The sequence below is a fragment of the Dreissena polymorpha genome, chromosome 9 (genome assembly GCF_020536995.1).
Source record: "Dreissena polymorpha isolate Duluth1 chromosome 9, UMN_Dpol_1.0, whole genome shotgun sequence".
In the NCBI taxonomy this organism is placed as follows: domain Eukaryota; kingdom Metazoa; phylum Mollusca; class Bivalvia; order Myida; family Dreissenidae; genus Dreissena; species Dreissena polymorpha.
Genome location: NC_068363.1, coordinates 2,057,540 through 2,073,110, shown reverse-complemented (window position 1 = coordinate 2,073,110; position 15,571 = coordinate 2,057,540). Strand labels below are relative to the sequence as shown.

The 15,571-nt window shown below is 36.7% G+C and overlaps 1 protein-coding gene across 1 annotated transcript in view; it reads right to left on the bottom strand.

Annotated features, from left to right (window-relative positions):
* LOC127844225 (short transient receptor potential channel 4-associated protein-like) overlaps nt 1–15,571 on the bottom strand; it is a 59,609-nt gene that overhangs the window by 39,263 nt on the left and 4,775 nt on the right. The window contains exons 2-5 of the mRNA XM_052374287.1: nt 10,363–10,482; nt 9,595–9,708; nt 9,081–9,141; nt 344–408 (exon numbers count right to left, since the gene is read on the bottom strand). Coding sequence (XP_052230247.1) covers nt 344–408; nt 9,081–9,141; nt 9,595–9,708; nt 10,363–10,482 — 360 coding nt within the window. The remainder of the gene's footprint in view (nt 1–343; nt 409–9,080; nt 9,142–9,594; nt 9,709–10,362; nt 10,483–15,571) is intronic.

Genomic DNA, 15,571 nt, shown 5'->3' with positions numbered 1-15,571 from the left:
AGTCAAAATACAGCGAGCTTTACGTATCTATGTATATATATATATGTCTATATGCTAAAGAATCGAATCGAATTAGGTTGGTTTGATATCGTAATCAAATAGACGCATTTCGAACCGATTTTCGATGCATCGGATCGAATTGTTGCAGCTCTACTGAGGTCGGTTAACTCAGACACACTTGAACATATTTTAACAGCATTTTTCTCATAATAGTCATTGCCAAATGGTTAACAAGTTCTATTAAGGTGGGAAAGCTTGCATCAAATTTGTAAAATATTTTCTTAAATTGTTACATCAATTGTAACCCAGCAAGTTAATATCACACAATTCACTGGGGACTTACCGTAGGTGTCATCTTTATCAATATTTCCAGAACCATGGCCTTTATACGGAGGTCAGTATCAGTTTCTACAAAACAAAACAGCCATTTTCAAATTAATCCAGTTAAACGTGTTGTCACATCTGTTTTCATAATTAGCATCAATGTAAATTATATACTTACAAAATTTCAATTCGTATAATCAAAAATTCTCGAATGCTTGTTCTTTTGTCATGTATCAATATATATATGATATATAAAAATTATAGACAGTTGCCGCGTACAACAAATGCATACTGAGGACAGTGATTTTCTCTGTGGCCAATATGGACATTACCATTAAAAGGGGCTACATTATTTACACGTTATTTTTCTCACCATTTTGGTTCCTTTGATTTGGGAAAATTCGCAACGTTTTGACTAAAATTGGGAAATTTGTATTGTTGCTGTTTGCTAAAAAAATGCTTCAAATTGAGAATGTAAGTGTTTCAGTATTATTTTTACTAAGGTTGAACTTATATGGCTGAATGGGAGATGAACAAAATGTTAAAATCTAGAAATTTGGGAAACCTTCAATTGGGAAATTTTAGGTCCCATTTGGTGAAAATATATACTTTTTTCTATTGGGAATGGGACTGAATACTGAACTCACTTTTTAATGACAAAAAACACTGTTATATCCCCAAAGACGCCAATAATATCTATTGTATATTACCAGTCTGCAAAATTAGACACATGATGGATGTCCAAGTGTATGATATTCAGTTTGGGCCTATGAAAGTAATTAAATTAAATAAGATTATTTAAGTTGAATGGGTATTTGCATGTAATTTTTACTCTGATTATTTGGAATTTTTCTATTAATTGGGGAAAAAAGACACATTTTGCTACAGGAAAAGGTCATTTCAACGGAAGACAAAGGCCTGCAAAGTCACTTATAATCGAGTTTTATAACAAAATATTCCTTGACAGAGGTCAACATGATATTGCCTTAATTAATTTCCAATTACAGGTATTATAATATTTTCATTTGTATTGCATGCTTACTCCAGTTTAAACATATTGATTTAGCCTATTAATTAGAGACTACTATCTTATGTATAGACATTTACTAGGAAGAACCAGTAGTTGCAGTCATTTGGAGAATATCCTAAATGCAACTACAGTCAATCTTGTGCTTGCGACCACTTGAATTAAGCGACTTTTGTTTTATGCGACCACTTTAAATCCCGCCCGAGCGTTTTAACTATATTTTCATATTGTATAAAGCGACTTTTGTCTTACGCGACCAGCGACCGCTAATTTTAGTGTATTTTGATGCCCGAGTCTTGAATTAAGCGACCGCTTTAAGGTAAAAGTGGTAAATCTGTTGACCGTTCAGGGACAAATCAGTGTTGATCATTTATCTAAGCCGATAACGTGAACGATTAACCTTTGTTTTGATTTCACATTATGCGACCACTTTAAATCCCGCCCGAGCGTTTTAACTATATTTTCATATTGTATTAAGAGACTTTTGTCTTACGTGACCAGCGACCGCAAATTTTAGTGTATTTTGTTGCCCGAGTCTGAATTAAGCGACAGCTTTAAGGTAAAAGTGGTAAATCTGTTGACCGTTCAGGGAAAAATCAGTGTTGATTGTTTATCTAAGCCGATGACCGGTTCTGACCGGTGTTAATGCTGACTGCGTATCAATTTTTAGTGTCGAATAATACAGTGAGGTATTGCCAACAGTCTACAGGTTAAAGAGTTTACTATCTGGGACGTTAAGTGACAAATTTAAGCGCCGATTTTATTGCGGAAACAATGCGCCGACGCAACAAACATTTTCACAGTGTTCTCGAGAGGTGTAAAAAATAAACTAATAATCGGTAACATGTAGCAAAATCTGTTCATTAAAAAATGTAATGGTTATTATGCTAATTAGTTTGTAATAGCAAATTTTCCAATCAGGTGTGTTTATTTAGTTTTCAATCAAGGTGTTTTATTTATTTCCCTATGTACCATAATCGAGTCAGATATATATAAGCTTACATGCAGAAATTAAAATATTAAAACGGAAAGTAATAACGTAAAATGAGAAAATTCGGGTATTGGAAGTGTCAAAGAGTAAATTTACTTTTTATTTATATTTAGATTCATTTGATTGAAAAAGCAGAAATCGCTGTGTCAAAAGGAGATAATCAGATATCTGGAATTAAAACAAATTTTTTAAATAAAATTCATTTTAATTATTAAATACTTACCTGTTATCGTATGCTTATACTTTCCAAGGGGAAATAACTAATCCGGAATTTTAACTGGGAATCCGCCACCTCAATACCGTAATACAGGCCAGGTTAAACATAGTGCAATGCAACCTAGCCAAAAATCGATAACCAACCCTCAATATTCTTTCAATATATATACAAAAATATTAATCGAATAGCGGGGTGGGAGGTGGGACTTACCGATAACAGGTAAGTATTTAATAATTAAAATGAATTTTATTTAAAAAATTTGTTTTAATGTCATAAATACTGACCTGTTATCGTATGCTGATTTTGCAGCTGCGGTGGGAAGGTTCGTATATATTTTCCCAACACAGTAGAACCCATAAACAGGGTTATCAGCTAATGATATCAAGTAATCTTCGTTAAAACGGTATTAATTATGACTTCTCGGACAGAGTAATATGTCTATGTCGTAAAGAAGACACTACCGTTAGTGAAACCACAACAAGCCCAAACGTATACAAATTGTATTGTTGGCACTTCAGAAAACGAAGATAAAAAGATTACAAGGTGGTCGGATTCCTCCAGTAAACAGCTTAGAGCACGTCAAAAAGTGGGGTGTGATTAATATATGCCCACAAAACAGACAGAGCTCTTAATTCATGCGGTCAGATCCTAAAAAGGAATGAATCCTTAGATAGGATAAGATTAACTTTCCTTAGTCGAGGTCTAACCCCGAGAAAAAGAAGCCGCAGACACATCTCCCCCCCTTTTTTGGGGAAATGAAGAGTGTCTTTGAGAACTTCGAATGGACTTCTGACTAACACTGCTGAGATAGAACTTCAAAGCCCTGATTGCCCAAAGAAGTTTATCCTCATCTTCATGACTACCAGTTTAAGAAAACTTGGAAACTCGAAGGTAGAAGCCATATAGAGGACTTGATATTAAGCAAGGAATCCTGGCTGACACAACAAAGTGAAAACGACAATAGATCCAACTGGAATTGGTTGTATTCAACAGAAAAAGCATGAATTTCAATTCTCCGTATGGTAAAAGCCATAATAAGAAGGAAAACCGTCTTAAAATTATATTGGAACTGTTAATAAGCCTGATGAAAAAGGTTCATAGGGAGCTCATTAAGCATCCCAACATGTTACACAAGTCAAAACCGCTTAAAAAGGTAAAGGAACGAAAAACATAGTGTTGACGTTCCATAGTTTGGATCAGTTCCAAAATAGGTAAGACAGCACAGAGTTGCGATGACTTACACAAAACAAGGTATACGAAAGCATAATCTCTATCCTTTGATGAAGAAAAGAACAAATTTCTTATCATCAAGAAAAAGATGAGAAAAACCTCTATGTATCTAGCAGAGTGATTAAGGTAATAACTATGCTCTCAATTACCCAGTAAAAAATGAATTTCCATAGAACCTTTATACAGTTCTGATGGAATTATCCTTGCACAAGTAACAAGGATTGAAACTCTAACAGAAAAACGTTCTTCTGAAGAGATAACTAAAAGTTATTAATGGCCAGACATGAAGTTGCACATGTTTGAATCAGTAAAAATATGTCTCAGTGAGATATGATATTTGACCTGTGAAGAATTTTCCTGAAAATAATTGTACAGGAGACTTAAAAGGTCGTAGAACCATAATCCCATGGTTCATTAAGTATATTTCATGAAATTATGGCAAAAACTCAGTTATTGCAAAAACTCACCAAGAAGGCAAGATATTCCAGTTTATGTCAATGGACGAATGTATAACAATCGCACACCCTGCTGGATCGATTTCTGTGAACTGCATTGTTGACGTTGTTCAGCATACCGGTATACACTGCGATATACGATCGCATAACGCTAATAACTAGCGTTTGATGATAAACAACATTCTTTGATATACTATGTACACCATGCAACTCGTCTGCAACTTCACTGCCGCGCATGCGCAATTACATTATTGAACCCAACGGAAAAATAATTCGAAAGAAAGAACTGCAGGACAAAACGTCCAACAGGGCGTTGAGACGAACTGGTATGAGAAAGACGATAGAGAAAATTTGTTGTTCTTGCAAAGAACGAATAAGTTCCTGATTTCCAGTTACAAGGAGTGATAATATGATCACCTCTGTGTCTGTAAGTAAACCACGACCGATGTGTGATAGTTGAAACCATCACAAAGGAATCGTGAAAATGTGTTGTAAATGAAAAACAGCTAAAAAGAATTTTCGCTTTTCAAGATGTAGATGTGCAGGTGATATTCGTTAGGATACCACATAATTGAAACAATCAAGATACGTTGTTCTATGTGATCGTCCATAACCTTATCTGCTCACATCTGTATAAGATGTAAGGAAGGTTGTGGTAGAATAAACTATATTCTTGCCAAGATAATCTTCTAGACTAGACACCACTGAATAGTGGTAAATAATGACAAAAAGATGGAAATCTGTGTCATTAAATAATCCCGAGATTAATACAATTATCTTAAAAATTAAGCTGAAACGGACGTAAGAAAAGACGTCTCAGCAGAAGGACCGGTGACCGGACCGGTAAATACCGACCGGTGACCGGAACCATTTGTCAAGGATGGGTGGGCAAAGAAACCACGGCAAGCCGAACTTTCCCACTCCAAACACACTTGAAAATTGGTAGAATAGGACAGTGTTTAACACTAAATAAGTTTATGACCTATCTACAGAATATAGCCTCTTCTTGAACCAATAACAGGCGCCTTTAAAATCATGGATAATACAGGTCGCGAAGTCATCGATTTGCGAAGTACAGAAATATGATTGATAGTGGTACCTCCGGAATCGGAGGTGTGATGGCAGAAAAAGGTGAAAACCCTAGGGGTAACCTTTAGCGGGTCCACGCTTGCCGGTAGAATGCATGGAAGTCTTAAATTCTGACTTGATTAATCCATTTACTTCAAGACTTCTAACCGGGACGAATTCCGAAAGGAATACGACCAGTTATAGGAAGACGGCCTGTTATGGCCAGAAGTGTAATAGAAGAATAACTTTAAGATGAGGTCCCTCCAGATCCTAGGATCTAAGATCTGAGTTCAATAGGTCCTAAGCCATCTACAAGACTGTAGCCGCTATGCGGTCAATCTGATAGGCAATCCTATGTATCAGAACTCTTGTTGATTCCAGTAGCTTGAAAATATGCACTGCCGTAGGAGCAATAGAAAAGCAGAAGTCGATACAAATGTCGTCTTGCTAATCCTGCTAGCGTCATTAATGTGTCCCAACTGTTCCGTGACACTGACTGCACAGTCTGTAGCCGACAGGTAAAGGCGGTTAAAACAATTCATCCTTCGGGTCTCGAACATAAAATTAATAGAGGTCAAATAGTAATGTTTGACCTCAATGCTAGTCTCCGAGCCCACTTCAGCCGATCTATCTGCAAGACCAGTAGTCTGCATGTAGCCGGTTGAGATAGAAGTACAAATAACAGATATAGCATGATTTGGTAACCGTCGCCAGTAGAACATCAGTATTGAAAAACACAAAAAGTCATGTAGATTGTTGAATCCATAAAATATAGTATTCAATACAATCATAGCCAGGGGTATACAACTATGTAATGTAGACGATACCCGTGATACTAAAAATTGACCATGAAAACACAGTGGAATACCGGTAATTGGTAAGTGGTGACCGAACCGGACCGGTCAATGACCGGTAACTGTAGCCCGGTGAACGGACCAGTCATAATATGACCGGTGACGTTACCAGTTAAAGACCGAAAAATGGTGGAATCCATATGGTCTGTTATCAATGCCAAAAAATCCAATCCGATGGCGATGAGACATCACTTATTCTGACCGGTGATCAGTGATCGGTGATATGACCGATGAATGGTGACCGATGTCCGGTGATCGGGACCGGTATAATATAACTGCGTCAGAATGGAAATATCTGGTGCAGAAGAATGACCATCCAAGAAGTCATCTGATAATGGTAACCGGAAAAACAACGGTAGATTATCAGTATTAATAGGCATAAGTGTCCTTGTAGTCGTAGTGGAGAAAAGAACAGCTTATCCCGAAGCCTGAATGTTAAACGAACTAGTGTTCGTATACAACTACGGCTCGGTGACTGCAACATGTGTGGATGCCATAAGAAGAACCATCACACGTGGAATGGAGACATGATATTCCTAAAGGAATAAAATGGAGAACGTCGATATGACCAATAGGTTCATTAACGCCTACGTGAGAAGTGGCGACATCCATATAACTTCAATGCCGAAATATTGTTCGGCTACGCTGGAAATATTGTCTTCTACAATATTGTCTCCGTGAGCATTGACATGATCGCTTACGAGCGTATCAACGCCGAGAACTGCTCAATGAAGGAGAGGTATGTTCGATAACTATCCAGTGGTGCTCAATGCAGTCCGCTGATGTCTACGTGAAGGTTGACGACGTCCTCGTTTCCTGCGATGTCGAGATCTGGATCGGCCGAGATGTGGATCGGCTGCGATGAGACCGAGATCTTCTAGAATAACGTCTCCGTGAGTGACGACGTGATCGCTTACGAGAGCCGCGACGATGAGAACTGCTCGACGAAGAAGAGCGTGTCCGATGTCTAATCCTTGATGAAGACGATGTATTCAACGAAGAATAGGAGAATAATTCAATGAAGAAGACCGAGTTCTTCTTCTTGACCGGTGACTGGTGTTATCGGTGGCAGGCCTAACTGATGACTGTTGACCGGTGACCGGAGCGGTGATCAATGACCGGACCGGTGACCGGACCGGTGACATGACCGGACCAGTGACATGACCGGACCGGTGACATGACCGGTGACCAGACTGGACCGGTGACATGACCGGTGACCGGTGATCAATGACCGGACCGGTGACATGAATGGTGACCGGACCGGACATCAATGACCGGACCAGTGACATGACCGGTGACCGGACCGGTGACATGACCGGACCGGTGATCAATGACCGGACCGGTGACCAGACCGGTGACATGACCGGTGACCGGACCGGTGATCAATGACCGGACCGGACCGGTGACCGGACCGGCCGGTCAGACGTCGATCAATGGTCCGTGATCAACGTCCCCGGTGACGTACCGGTCATATCATGACCAGTGTTGTCACCGGATAATGACCGTATGGCGGATGCCAAATGGTCCGGCATTGGTCGATGTCCTTGACCAATGCCATCGGGCAAAGACCGGCTGACGGGTGTCGCCATATGGTCTGATGTTGACCGACTGTCTAAGAGACTTTGCATAGTACGGTCGCGATCGTGCCCGATACCCGGTGACTGATACTGCAACTATCATCCATGATATGCGAAGTCACCGGGTATTTATCCACTCTTGTTTCTGCGACCATCATGTAGTCGAATATATGAAAAACAAGAGCAAAGCATATTCAACCATAAACTGGTCACAGACCAGATTATCATACGGCACATAAAATCATTATTTGACCATAATGAAAATTATAATAATACTGCCGTAGATCATAAATTAAACAAAAGTTTAATTCAAAACAGATGAAAAATAAAATGACGATCAATTAGATTGTCATACGGAACGTTAAAATCATTATTGCACACAATGGCAAATGATAAACAATCTGTCAATAGAAGAACACGCTTTGCACGATCTCGTAACACATTAGAAGAACATGCTTTGCACGTTCTAGCAATGTATTAGAAGAGCACGTTTTGCACGTGGTCGTTCGCGCCTGAAAACACCCAGCATGGTAGAAATAAACCATTGTTCGATAAAAACAAGCATGGCTTACCTTTTACAAATGAAACAAAATCCATTAAATCCACACAAATTAATCCGAATGAGAAATAAAAAGATAAATAACACAATTTATCTATTCAAAACCCCAATCAACCAAGTGTAAAACAATATTTTAATTCAGAGCCGTAAAAGACACGTATACACCTGGTTGATCCGGAAAGAATATTGAGGGTTGGTTACCGATTTTTGGCTAGGTTGCATTGCACTATGTTTAACCTGGCCTGTATTACAGTATTGAGGTGGCGGATTCCCAGTTAAAATTCCGGATGAGTTATTTCCCCTTGGAAAGTATAAGCATACGATAACAGGTCAGTATTTATGACATTAAAATCAAAAAACGGCATTCATCACAAATGGCCTTTTTTTATTTAAAGACCATTTTATTAAGAGACCACTTTTAGTTACTCCCTTTATTGGTCTCTAAATACAAGGTTGACTATACATGAGGAAAACCATGTAACTAAAGGTTTAAAGGTAAACACCATAGCCATTGTGCAACTTCAGGGGTTTCATTACGTATTAAAATGGGCAGATTATTTCCAAAATAATGAATTTTAATGTAACTATGTATTTAATGAGCAGTCACATTTTGTAAAAACAAAATTAATCAAAATAACAGGGTGATTAAACTAAACTCTGCTAGGTCTAAATAAAACAACTGCTGATCTGTGTAATCAGCCATTGGTGTCAAAATATGCGAAATGCTTTCACCTTAAAAAATAATCGGTTATGAATGTTTCCTACAAAGAATGCAAACCTGATCTTCCACTGGTGAAGGGTGGAAACAGGGATGGCTGCATGAGTATTCGCACTAGGATCTGCAGAACATACCAATACACACATGGATAGAACATTGCTATATAATAATCTACACTAGTAAAGCTTCAACAACAGAATCAGGTGATGTCAACTTACCTTAGAAATAAATTAATGAAATGCCTGGAAAACATATGCAGATATTTATAATGAATAATTACGAATGAAAATTGGCTTAAATTTATCAATGTCTAAATAGATTAGTATATAACTGAAATGTGTTCAGATATTAGCAAATTCAAACTACCGGTAAGCAATTTTCTCACGCAATTCACATGGCACAGTTGAAACCACAACCATAAAATTTCACACTATTTTAAAGAAATATTGATGGTATTTTCATGACACATTTGTACATTTTGTACGGCTGCTGCGTACCAGTGTTAAAATTCGGTTGTAATTGACACCATGTGATTACTCAGCAAACAGTGCAGTAAGCACCATACTAGTCTCACCTCTACACCCCCGTGCTTATGCAAGCTGACTGCGTATTTATTTTGTTCCTCATCAGAACTGTCGTCATCCTGGCCTCTTCGCGATTCAAAGTTCATTAAACGACCCAATATCACCTGAAATACATGTTAACAGCTGTAGCAATTCAGTTTTTTTTTTGTTTTGTTTTTATCTGACCCATCCTTCATTCAGTAAAAGTAATCACTTTGCAGAGGAAATCCCATACTCTGGAGCACAATAGATAGCTTACATGTATCAGCGATTTTTTTCATTCTTTATAAAGTACTCATAAAAGGTACTATCCCAATTAAACAAAAAACTACAAATTCCCGATTGCCATCTGAAAAATCCCCAAAAGAAAGGAAAATATTATCAAGTTCGTTCCAAAATAGCATTACATGTAGCTGCAAGTTTACAAATAACATAGCACAGAAATTGAATATTTCAAGCCCAAATGCATGTACATGTAAATGAACATTTGAATTGATGTATGCAATTTATACTTAGCAATTAATAAGACCCATATTTCCAAATCTGAAGATTTTCCGACGCACATTTTTCCAATTTCACGTTTTTTCGCGGTAATTTTTCCCCATTGGTATTGTACATGTGCTTTTCAAAATTGGGCAAATTATGATCTTTACAACACACAGCTTCTACTGTACTTTTCCCATTCAAAATAAAATTTTGGTGAATACAAAGTGTTATTTATAATGCTCAATATGGAACAAATATAACTTTGTAATAACCTCCCATAAGGACAATCATACCTTCAAATCTTGGAAGAACTTTTCCTTATCACAGTCTGGGTCAAGGCTATTTTCATCTAGGGCCACAACCATACTTGCTACTTCGGCATCTGCCACCAGCTCCAGGATGTGTTTTGGAAGCTTAATTTAAAACAAGGGACAAAATTGTCACAAAACCAGGTTTTCATTGTGAAAAAAAAATCTGATAAAGGGAGAAAACTCAAACTGAACTTTTGAAATGAACAAACAAAATTAACCCCCTTTGTAAGTTTTTTTTTTAATCTATTTTTAGTCGTGGCGACCTTGACATTGGAGATATTGACGTGATTCTTTCGTGCGACACACCGTCCCATGATGGTGAACAAATGTGCCAAATGATTTTAAAATCTCACAATGAATGACATAGTTATGGCCAGGACAAGGTCATTTATGGCCATTTTTGACCTTTGAACTCAAAGTGTGACCTTGACCTTGGAGATATCAACGTAATTATTTCGAGCAACACACCGTCCAATGATGGTGAACAAATGTGCCAAATGATTTTAAAATCTGACAATGAACGACATAGTTATGGCCCGGACAAGCTTGTTCCGCCCGCCCGCCAGCCAGCCAGCCCGCCAGCCAGCCCGCCCGCATTCGCCAATCTAATTACCAGTTTTTTCCTTCGGAAAACCTGGTTAAAAAAGTATTGTGTGTAAAATATTAACAGCTTAATACTAGTACGATTAATTTTGTTGTGAATACATAAACAATCAACAATAACAATACTGGATGACTTTTAGCAGCGTATCAACCCTGTGGTCAAGAATGCTTTTTGCCATTTCAATTTTCTAACAAGCAGATATTTTCCATTTATTTACCTTTTAAAAGTGATAATTTGTTAAGTATATTACGAACTTTTTGAAGGTTCAATTTCAGTTTGGACAAGCTATATCACACACATATAAGACCATAGATCTACAAGTGAATTTAGTGAAACAGGGTCCTTGCATAAGTTGTCTCCAGATGGTGACAATTTACGGCATGTCATATCATAACTGCTGGGAGAAATAAGCATGATGAACTCAATGGCAAGAAGATTTTGTCAATACGCCACACAAATGAAAAAAATATTATATTTTATGATGAACCCAATGGCAAGAAGATTTTGTCAATACCCACACACATGAAAAACAAGAGATGTGTTCGTCAGAAACACAATGCCCCCTATTGCACCGCTTTGAAATTTATTTATTTTTACCTTTGACCTTGAAGGATGACCTTGACCTTGAACTTCCACCACTAAAAATGTGCAGCTTCATGAGAACGCCGCTTTGATTATCTTTTTTACATTTGACCTTGAAGGATGACCTTGACCGTGAACCTCAACACTCAAAATGTGCAGCTCCATCAGATACACATGCATGCAAAATATCAAGTTGCTATCTTCAATATTGAAAAAGTTATGGCCAATGTTAAAGTTTTCGGACTGACAGACGCCATATATTTGATATTTGACCTTGAAGGATGACCTTCACCTTCACCTTTCACCTCTCAAAATGTTCAGATCCATGAGATACACATCCGTGCCAAATATCAAGTTGCTATCTTCAATAGTGAAAAAGTTATGGCCAATGTTAAAGTTTTTTCAGACGGACGGACAGACAGACTGACGTATAGGGCTGTCACGATTCACCGGTATACCGGTATATCGCGGTGCATGTCGTGAAAAAAATCGCACCGCGGTACGGCGTTGCTGCACCGGTTTTTTTAATATTATTATATTAGCACATATATAAATACATTACATAATTATTTTGATATAGATATCGTTTTGAAAACTGTAGAAGCGATTCAAAAGGGCTAAATAAATAATCCGTTAATATCCAGGTCAAGCAAGCGCTTCCACTGGTAGATGTTTAACTTTCACGTTTAAAATACGGCAATGTATGGGTCCGTACCTTTTTTTGAATTTGGGTTAGATTTCCTTTGCAAATAAGTTCATAATTATCCAAAAGATGTTTACTCTATTTCTTATTTTCTTTCTTTAGAATATCGATCGTTCAAAGCATGGCACTTCCAAATCCTGTTATCTTAAGATTATGAATAAGTCGAGGAAGAATCAGAACGCTAAGGATTTTCAATACTGGGCCTGCTGACTCCGCATTTTAAACATGCCCTTGAAGCGTTCGATTTACACAGGTCGTAGTCACAGCTATTGTAAACAACATCGCGGACATTTTAGAAAAAGACGCAAATAACAATAACAATGACTACTTCTATCAAGTTTATTACAGTTTCTTTTACAGTTTCTAGTCATACTATGATACCCGTGTTTTCTGATTATTGTGTTTAATAAAGATTGTAAACTGTTTTCTTTACAGATACATATTCTGTAAAATATCGCGGTACGTACCGCGATACAGTGTTGCTGTACCACGATATACCGCGGTACGCTCACTGCGTATCGTGACAGCCCTACTGATGTACACACATACTGACTGACGGACAGTTCAACTGCTATATGCCACCCTACCAGGGGCATAAAAATCTAATGATGAACTCAATGGCAAGAAATGATGAACTCAAATGTTGAACTTAATGGCAAGAAGATTTTGTCAATACACACACAAATGAAAAAAAATCTCATATTTAAACATACAATTTCTGACCATTTAAGACTCTTTTTCGTTGAATTAAATTCCTTTATCTAAAATGTATCGATTCCAAAAGAAGAACTCAATCAGAATTTCATAACTACATCCAGTCTTGTCAAGATGTATGTGCCTTCATTGTACATCACAGATATGCTTGTGTACAGCGACAAACATTAACCCCTCTTGCAAAACTCAGATATCAATCACATTCTTCTTGGTAATCATATCAGCCAATCAGCACTCAGTCATCAAAATACATCATGCCATCCCTACCATAATTGTGCATGTCACAGATAAATAGTGCCCCAGGCTTTTTCCGCTCCATTTTGGGAATACGCCACACTGGAATTTTGGGAATTTCGCGTTGTGAAAACCCCCATTTTGGGAAAAAAATATTCGCAAAATTGGCTCAATTGGGAAAAATTATCGCATGTAACTAGCGTTTCTTATATTTCAAAGAACCGTTAACTGGTAAATAACGACTATTTTGATAACTTATTATTAAAATTTTACGAAGTATTATGAACATGTTAGAAAAGTGCAGGTTTTTGAATCTGAATTTGGGGAAAAGGCCTGGCCTTTTTTGAGGTGAAAAAAATCGTGCGAAGCGCCGGATTTTGAGGAAAATAAGGAAAGTCTTAAATAATCATTAACATATTTTACAGTTTTTTAAACAAATTCAAGGCAACAGATAATTTAATTATGCAACACTTCCTATTTTCTACACCGGATCAGGTTAACTTATATATTTTAAGGTAAAAAAAATATATAATAATTTTTTATTTTTTTTTTGGAATTGGGAAAAAAAATTCAATTGGGAAAAAAACAATCAGATTTGCATTGGGAATGGGGCTGAATTTCGGACCCGTGGCATAGGGCAGAAAAAGCCTGTGACCTATCTCAATGACTGTAGCGCTGTATTATATACAGCATAAACTACTTGTTTATAAATAATAGAAGAAGCTTCCAAAAGTTTTTCTAATGAACTACCATTTTTTTTACCAAAAGTAAAAATCTACGAATTTTCTGCCATACAGTTTTTATTCAGCAATCAAATAATAATTTAAAAGCTGACGCTTTCCTTGAGGAAGAATGACATAATGTTGTGTATGAAGTCTTCTTTCCCCTATATGATGGAACTGTAGTGTATTGACATTTCAAAAACTGCATTAAAGTAATATCAGCCCCTTTTAATGTTTATTTCATACATATTTATAAGACAAGTGCATGGCATTGTGTATGAAGGACTAATTAAAATTGTAAGGCGCTTGTTACACAGGAAAAGTGCATTATTGATGTATTTTTGTCCCCCACAACTGGCACAAGTATGGTAGTTTCTTGTTGAGTCGTAGTTTCTTTTTAAGTCGTGGTTATAGATATCGTGTGAAATTACGTTATTACATGTTCCAAAATTATGCAGTTGTTAGAAAATAGTTTTGACTAGGTCAACATGGTTTTTCTTATAAAAAATGCGACAAAAACAGGTCAATAATGTAATTCATCAGAGCTCTATCAAATATTTCCTCTTATATAAATTGTTCATATAGTGTTCCTAAGTAACACAAAATCGTTTATTTACGATTATTGTCCATACTAGATCGTCTGTTGACATTTTTTTTCACAAGAAGTTACTCTTCTCTGCAATGTCAGTTTTAAGACTATTTATAGATATGCAAATCTTAATTGGAATAGCCAATCAGAATACATGGCTCAACAAGAAAACATTTTCAAGATGGCAGTTTAACACTATCATGACAATCGATTATTTATTAATAGTTCTGATGATTAACTTTTGGGAAAAAAGCAACAAATATAAAGAACAAATGTTAATTATTATGTTTATAATGATTCATTGTCTTAAATTTATATATCCTGGGCACCAGTATTACCGGTGACGTAAGCATTCATTTGTAAATAAATAATATTAAATGCAACTTCCGTAAAAAAAACTTCATATAATTATCAAACCATTCATTTCTCCAAAAGTTAACACGAAACCTACAATATATGTTTAACGAAAATTCATTTTAATCCATCATAGAAGTAGGTCACTGTCAGCCATTTTGGTTTCTACTGTTTACTTCTATTACCGGTGATGACATAGTTTTTACTCAGACAAAACACATTTTCAGAAAATCACAGTTTACTTAACTACACTTCCGTACTGTCGAATATATACAAACAATATATCAAAGTTTCAATTTTCAAACAATAAATGACATTTAATATGAATGATGTAACAGCATTAAAACATTCATTTCAAGTATTCTGTTCATTTGTTTTGTTTTAATATTATTATTTCCCTTTAACTCATGGTGTTTACATGGTTTGCTTATTAAGCAGTGGTCCTGTGACCAGTCTAAGAGTTGAAGTCAGTCAAGCATGTGATTATCATATGTTCATTTTATGTACCGTATACGTGCGCTTATAAGACGCCCTCGCTTATAAGACGCACCCCGACTTCGGACTTTATAATGGGTGGATTTGAGACTGACCCGCGTGTAAGACGCAGTTAAATTTTGCCGTATTCATCGGCCGGAAAATGGCCGAAAAATGGCAGAATGTTAAAGATAATCATCAATTAGTAAAACATT